At 31.9% G+C, this 8,254-nt stretch overlaps 1 protein-coding gene across 2 annotated transcripts; it reads left to right on the top strand.

Annotated features, from left to right (window-relative positions):
• Nucleotides 1-387: 387 nt before the first annotated feature.
• Nucleotides 388-2,588, top strand: LOC112777093 (dormancy-associated protein homolog 3). Of its 2 annotated transcripts, none has more exons than XM_025821377.3 (3): nucleotides 388-691; nucleotides 1,080-1,244; nucleotides 2,091-2,588. In XM_025821377.3, exons 1-3 carry the CDS (start codon nucleotides 571-573, stop codon nucleotides 2,195-2,197), a joined length of 393 nt encoding a protein of 130 aa, XP_025677162.1. In that variant the 5' UTR covers nucleotides 388-570; the 3' UTR covers nucleotides 2,198-2,588. The 2 variants fall into 2 exon arrangements, with proteins under 2 accessions (XP_025677162.1, XP_025677161.1); XM_025821376.3 differs by having other exon boundaries at nucleotides 458-691; nucleotides 1,080-1,249.
• Nucleotides 2,589-8,254: the final 5,666 nt, after the last annotated feature.

Genomic DNA, 8,254 nt, shown 5'->3' with positions numbered 1-8,254 from the left:
ATAAAACAATAATTTACTCTTTTTACTTTTTTTGTTATTTACCAGAAATAAGAATGAGAGGATGAGAGTTAGTTTAGAGAGTGTGAGGGGACTATAAAGCAAAGCAGTGTTATCTTAGGTAAATAACACAAAAACAAAGGCCATTTTACTCGATTTCGGATAAAAGCCGTGGGCGTTTCGGAACAAACAAATTAGACGAAAGTGGCCCGTCACGTGATGTCCCCGTTCCGCGCACACACAAAGCAACGTCACGTGTCACCCCCTTCCTCTTTAGAATCCCCATATTTTCGGGGGCCCACGTGGTACTCTCTCCTCTCTCAAACCTTATCTCTAGCAGAATCCAGATCCACCATCCACGTCATATCTCCCACCATCCCTCGAACCAACGGCTCAGATCAAATCAGAATCTCATCACCCGCTAGATCTTTAACGCTTCGTATTTACTCCCCTCGTTAAATATCAAACCCCCCAGGCTGCGTTTTCAAATACTCCAGAAACCTGGTAACTGCTTCGTTAGTTACTCTCTCTCCCCTTCACTGGGTTCTAATCAACTACGCTAAGCCTCACACTATGGGCCTCCTAGACCACTTGTGGGACGACACCGTCGCCGGTCCTCCGCCGGACAACGGCCTCGGCAAGCTCCGAAAGCACCACACCTTCGCTTTCAGATCTGCCTCTGGCACCGGCAAGGGTACGCACACAACTGCACATAGATCATAATAATACTATTAACAACAATAATCTAATAGAAATCTGGAGTACTAACAAGCTATAACATGCTTGTTCAAAACAAGCTAAACAAGCATGTTATTAATTATCATGGACCATATAGCATAAACCTTTGCTCGATTTATGCTTTTGACCTTGAAACTTGCAGATCAAGATCTGAATTTTTCACGGTCATCGTCACAAAATTCACAATCACTTAGCCTGATTTTAATTTGCTTGACGTCACGATCCATTGAAGAAGAAATTTTGACGTATATATTATTATTGGAAATGAAAATGAAAATTTATGAGCTATATGGCACACCTAAAGCGTTATATTGACGTTTTATTTGGTTTTGGTTGATGATCAGAATCGGAGACGGGGAACGTGAGGTCGTACGGTGTAGAATCACCGGAGGATCCGGTGAAAGTGACACGTAGTATCATGATCGTGAAACCACCTGGCTACCAGAATCAGAGTGGATCCGCACCGGCTTCTCCCGCCGGTTCTACTCCTCCGGTGTCTCCGTTTTCCGGTAAGGTCGTTATCATATTTGTACTTTTTTATATTGTTGATTTATTTATTATTGGAATACCAAAATAGTTTAGACTTTAGGATAATTCGGTGGTCCGGTGTAACAATTATAAAAAATATTACGTGCAAAATCAGTGGTCTCTATTTACATCTAAATATATGTTTAATTTATTTTTAGTTTTTAACATGTTTAGTTAATTTGATGACATAATTGTAGATTTTAGTATTTTACTAACAAATATCTTAGTTAAAATTACTTATTAGATTCTTTTAAAATTTTATATATTTCCTACACAATAAATATAGTGCTAGTTAAATTCTTCGATGATATTATTAGTATGTTGTGGATTGTATTAATTCCCAAGGCCTTGATTTTCTTAAAACTTTGTTGATGAAGCCGAGTGTGTAACGGGTGTTCTAGAATTGTGTAACGTAAGGGCCACAGGGGTAATATTGTCCTTTTGCGAGGCGCGTCAATAATTTTGTTTATAAAATAAATGGATCGGGTGGTGGTGGTGATATATAAAAAGCTAAAGCTACTACTTACTTAGGAAGGGTGTTTTTGTCTCCTTTTAGCTATGCAGATGGGATATTGAAAAGGACGTACACCATGTGCTTATCTTATCCATGTATAAATGAATGTTAATATTTACATGACTACATATAATTAGCATATTCATTGAATAATTTCCTTTCCATGGACGCAACTTCAGATTTTGTTAGATGTAATTAATTAATATACCCATCTTTATTATATGCTGAAACAAAATTATATATTTCCTTTTTCTGCTAATTAACGTGTAATTTATTCTTAGATTATATATATAACGTGTATATGAATTTGCAGGAGGAAGTAGAGAGTCCTTTCGGTTTCGAAGAAGGTCGACCTCAGATGCGTACGAGAAGGCAGCGGGGCAAAACAGATCAAGCACTACTTCTCCTTTCGATGTGTGAGAAATGAAATGAGAGATCCTGGCCTCTTCGATCTTCCCTTGATGATGAGTGAACTGATGACTGAAGATATGTTTCTTTTTTTTTTTTTCTCCTTCCTTTGGCCCTTTGCTCCATCCAGTTTTGTTTATAGTGGTCTTTTCCCCCTTTTGTATTATATTTTTTATTTTTTATATAATAATATATGTAGGTAGATAAATAATGTGGTTATACTACTTATTAGGAGTTTGAGATCCTGCGAGAGTTCATGCGAGGTACCTAGGTGTGTGGTTTAGCATCTAATAGGCTTAACTGTCTGTGCTGATGTTTTTTCTTAAGATGTAAATATGGAATTATAATGGTGTAGTAGTGGTGTATGATATTATATCATGCTATGTACATAGAGCTTTCCAAAGTTTATCTGTGGTTCCTCTCTGTTTACCCTTATAGTATGAAAATAAATAAATAAATAAATAAATTTTCTTAAATAAATAGAATTAATACTTAATTTAGTCCATAAAATTTAAAGTCTAATTTAATTTTATTCTTAAAATTTTAATGGATTCAAATTAAACCGTAAATTTTATAATCCTAAGTCACAATAACTTTTGAGCGTGACATATTAATTTGGCATTAATTTGTGATTTAGATTCTTCACTTCATATGAACAAAGATTTATTAAAACTCCGCAAATTTAATTGTTATTCTAAAAATGGTAAAATTAAATTTAAGTTGTTATTATCGTTTTTATAAAATTGTTAGGGAGTTAATCAAATTTTTAAAAAATCTAATAAGTCTTAGTTACATAAAATTTAAATGAAGAGTTTAAATTTTAACAAGTTAACGTGTAAAATCAACATGTGTTTTACAGAAATTTAAATTTCATATCAAATTTTAAAAGTTAAATTAAATGTTAATTCTAAATAAATAATATTAGGTAATAATTTTTTTTCAAACGAAATTTTTAATCCAACGCTTTCTTTACAAAACTTATTTTTTTCTCATATTCTGTTTTTCTTTTTCTCTCTCTTTTTTGGGACTGATGTGTTGCTATATTTTTTTTGTTTTTTTGCGCTTTTTATTATTGTCTCTTCTTTCTTTTTTGTCCCTTTTTATTTATCTCTTTTAACACTTTTTTTTTTCTTTTTTTTTGTCTCTTTTTATTTATCTCTTTTAACACATTTTTTCCCCATATTATTTATATAAAATTTATGTTTTATCTCGTGGTCATTTCAAAAAAAAAAAAAATTGCATGTTTCTAAAAACAATTGTGCTGATTGTAAGAATTGTTTATTGGTTTTATAAAATTTATTGACTAAATTTAATTGAAATTTGATTATATAAATATTTATTAAGTTAGCGTTTTCCGTAAATGTTAAATAAAGTAGAAATAAATATGTAAAAACTAACTAATAATCAATGATTGAATATATAAAAAATAATTGAATTAATTTTTTTTATTGTCTTCAAATGTTTTGGATAGTAACATATATGGTTTTTTTTTGTTTTGAAAGAAGAGCTTTTTTTTTAGAGAAGCAAAACTATACTTGTAAATCGCAGCAAGATTAAATTTATATTTAAATTAAAAGTAAATATTTTATATATTGAACTATAAATTGAGAAGAGCCACAATATTCAATTACAAAAAAATTTATTAAGTTGAAATAAAGATAAAATTAAGTTTCTTCTGTTTTTAAATTTACATAAATACGTTACAACATGATAGAATACATTTTTTTCGATTTCGAAATATCAGAAGAGGGACCAGTACATCATAAAAAAGAACCATTACATCACAAAAGAAAAAGAATAACCATCATAGGATTATTAACAAACTAAATCTACGAAAAAGACTAAAAATTATAAAGAGAAACTAGAACCAGAAACAGGAGAAGAGGGAGAAAAGAACCTAAAAAGAAAAGAGAAAGAAAGGAATAAGTGAAAAAGAGAAATATTTTTCAGAATATGAAATAAGAACCCGAAAAAGCACAAGAAAACAAAGAAGAGGGGGTCAAAGAAGAGGAGAGAAAGTAGGTGTGGGAATAATAGACAAAGTAAAGACAAAAGAAATTCAGAAGGTGAAAGGAAAAGATGAAGGGTCGCTACTACCAAGGCTAAGGTGGCAACGACAGTCCTCACAAAGTGTCCCTATATTAGGGGTGGTAATAGTACCCAAACCCGCGGGTACCCGACCCGCCCATATACAATCAAGGTGGGTTTAAACCCGACCCAGAGTAGGAAAGGTTCAAATCGGACGGGTTGTGCGGGGCAGAATGGGGTCGGATTCAGGATAAACCCGCCCCAGAGTATATATATATATATATAATCTTTTTTCTTGGATGCTAGATAAACCTACAAAAAATACTCAAGTGACCTTAGGTATTCAAATCTTTTATATATATATATATATATTGCGCTTTATATTACTTGGTACATATTATAGATATTGGTTGTGATTGGATGATGTGAATAGCATAGTGCCTAGTTCAATTTTTTCCTAATTGTTCATGATGATTTTTGCATATTGAAAATTAGGGAAAGAACTAGGAGAATTTTTGAAAATTGCATCCATCACATACATACATACATTTAGGAAATAATTTTTGTGAAAAACAACAAAGATTTCCAAGAATTTTATTTTTAGGGCGTTCTATTGAATTGATTTGGAAAATCCTTTTTAAACTTGCTTGAATGAATTTTTTGTGGAACATAGAAGAGAGATAGAACAAACAACCTTGTGAGTTGTTGAGCCATATTGTGTGGTTGCATATTTTAACCACTATTTTGTTCTTGTGTGCTATGCTCCTTCTATGATTGTGATCTTGGTTTTACTTGATTCTTTATATCCAATAGTTGATGTTTGAATGCATTGAGCATGATTGAGGCCATCTTTGAATTTAAGCTTATTTAACCCATATGGCCATACCCTTTGCATCTACCATTGTTAACCACCTTTAATTTGAGCTTTATTTACCCCATTATTTTTAACATTACCATATCACAACCTTAAGCGAAAAACCATGAATTACCTTAATTTGCGTCCTTGATTAGTTTAGGTTGGAAAGTGTGTCGCATTTAAGTGTGGAGAATTTTCGGAGGAACTTTGGTAGAGAGGATAAAAGTATTTTGGGTATGCATTGAAAAAAATTTTGAAAATAGGTGCACATTCATGTGTCGATTTGCTTTAACCATATGCATTTGTCATAGAAAAAGAAAAAGAAATAGAAAAAAATGAAATGAAAAAAAAATATAATAATAATAAGATGGGGACAAGAGTGATCCCAAAGAAAAAAAAAATGAAACGAATAAGAAATACATATGTGGATTTAGATGAAAAAGATGCATGAATGTGTGTAAAAAAAGGAAGAATGGGAAGTTTGGTTACATATTTTTGTGATTTGGTTGTTATAAGTTGAGTTGGATACTTAAACTAATCAAGAATTCAATCTTTTTAGTTCACTTAGCCATAATTATCCTACCTTCACCCTAACCCCACAACCCTATGAAGTTCTCATGATAATTGCATTCATACATCACATGTTTGTTGATTGTTAGATAAAAAGCAAATCCTTGAAAGCATGATTAGAGGAGACTTGAGTGAATTGATCCTAAACACCGAGCGACGAGAGTGCATACACACCTAGTGAGGATTCGATTACTCAATTCTATGTTTCCACCTCTCTTATCATGTATTCCTGCAAGTTGCTTCATTTTGATGAGTTAAATCAATTCTTTAGATTTTGATTGCATTGAATTAATTCTTTGCTTAGCCCTATATGTTCATACACTTGCTTGAAAATTTGTTGGTTTGTTTTCACCAAATCAATAGGAAACTATAGTATAGATAGATATATATAATATATAGTATACATGCATGCATATAGATAGTTGCATTCAATAAGTTGGTTACCCTTTGATCATTCTCCTTGTTTGTGTTTAGCATGAAGACATGCTATTGTTTAAGTGTGGTGGAATTGATGAGTCCATATTTGACGATAATTTTTTGCTTGAATTGGACGAATTTCATCTTATAAACTCACATTTAATCACCAAAATAGCATACTTTTGTGTTTTATCGCTAAATTGGACTTAAATGTGAAAACATGTATTTTTGTGCTTAAATTGAGCAATTTGATTTTACTTTTATTCCATTCGATACCATGATATTTTGTTAAGTGATTTCACGTCAATTAGGCATGAATGGCCAGGAAAAAGTGGGAGGAAGCATGTAAAAAGGGAGAACACATGAAGAAAATAAAGGAGAAGCACATACTGAAGTGTGCGTACGCACAACCATCTGTACGTGCGCACAAGTACAGAAATAAGAGGTGTGCGTACGCATAACCTCCTGTGCGTACGCACAGGTACCAACGCGCGACTTCATTAATGAGACACGTGACTTGCGATTTTGGGGACCTCTTGGCCTAATTTTGAGGTGCTGAAACTAATTTTGAAGCCTATATGAAGGGGACAACATCACATATCAAAGCATTAGGTTGAATTAGGTTAGATTAGTTTTAGGACACTTTTCTTTTAGGTAGAAAATACATTAGGAGTAGGAGTAGTGTAGATAGAAAATTCTCACGTAGGGTTTACTAAAATCTCATTGTAGCATTTTATAATTTTGCTTTTGATCTTGGATTTTACTCATCTTTATTGTAAGTACTCTTTAATTTCCTCTTTGATTTCACTACTCTTGCTACTTTGTCTTATGGTTCAAGTATTTTGTTAATATATGCAATTTTGATTTCTTGAATCTTTTGCTTATGAATTTGATGCTTTATGATTTCTATATGCTTGATTGAATGTTTATTGTTGCTTTTGTAAATAGTTTAGTTATACTTTTTATTTTTCTTTGCAATTTCCTATGTTTTGGTTTTATGCCCACCAAGTGTTTGTGAAAATGCCACTTACTAATTTTGAGTAGCTTTTCACACCTTGGCTTGGGAAATAAGTTCCTAGGATACTAGAGTCATAATGTCCGACATTTAGTGGTAATTCTTGGGTAGTTAGTTGACTCTTATTTCCATTAACGCTAGCTTTTTACTAAGAAATCAGTAAGTTAGCTAGGACTTATGGATTAAGGTCAATTATGCTTGCTTGACTTATACTCCTCGATGTTAGGGGTTGACGAAGCGAGATTGACTCATCATAGTTGCCATAGTTGTGGTTATGACGAGGATATGATTCCTTAATTCTCATTCCCAAGTCAAGGCTCTTTTATGCATTTATAGCATTTTCACTAGTTTTGACCTTATTTTCCTTTTTATTGCATTAATTCTCTTTTTGGTCATTTCTTAGTTCTTTTATTTCTTAGCTCCTTTAATTTTTTGTTCCTATTCTTCAAAAAATCCATTTTTTCTTCACAACCAAGAGTGTGACATCTTAATTGCATTATCCGAAGGAGACGACCCGAGATTTAATTACTCTCGGTTATTTGTATTTGAAAATTAAACTTTGATGGTGGGAATTAGTTGTTGATTTGGGCTATACTTGCAATGAAGAGATTTTATTTTGTTAAATTCTAGACCAACACTAACTCTCCGCATAAAGTAATAGTGATATATTACTTAATATTCATTTGTGTTAATTTTTTACAAAATACTAATTAATTTATTAATTGCTATCTCTTTTGATTTCTAAATTTGAATCTTAACCTTCAAACCTTTAATGATGATGAAGATGTGAAAAGTGATCAAGAATAAGGATTGAATGCTCTTTTATATTTTAGTGATGCAATTTTTTTATTATGGTGTTAAATTTGTAGTGATCAAATATTAACTTTCATTTTTTAAATTTTAAATTATTTAACATTGTATGAATTTTATGTTTGTATTTTAATTTAGTTATAAATTTTAAAATTTTATCTTAATTTATATATAAATGTGTAAAAATTAAAATGTTATTTAATTTTTATAAGGGTGGATAGAGTACTCGTGGGACAAGTTAGAGTAAAGCAACCTACTACCCATATGTAGGGGTGAAGCGAGTAGTAATAGAGCGCAAAAAGAACGAAACAAAATCGAGTAGGATAAAAATCTGTCTCTACCCGCCCTACTGTCAACTCTACCCTATATGCTT

The sequence above is a fragment of the Arachis hypogaea genome, chromosome 19 (assembly GCF_003086295.3).
Source record: "Arachis hypogaea cultivar Tifrunner chromosome 19, arahy.Tifrunner.gnm2.J5K5, whole genome shotgun sequence".
NCBI lineage: Eukaryota > Viridiplantae > Streptophyta > Magnoliopsida > Fabales > Fabaceae > Arachis > Arachis hypogaea.
Note: the sequence above shows the minus strand (reverse complement) of the source record. Positions and strands in the feature narration are given on the sequence as shown.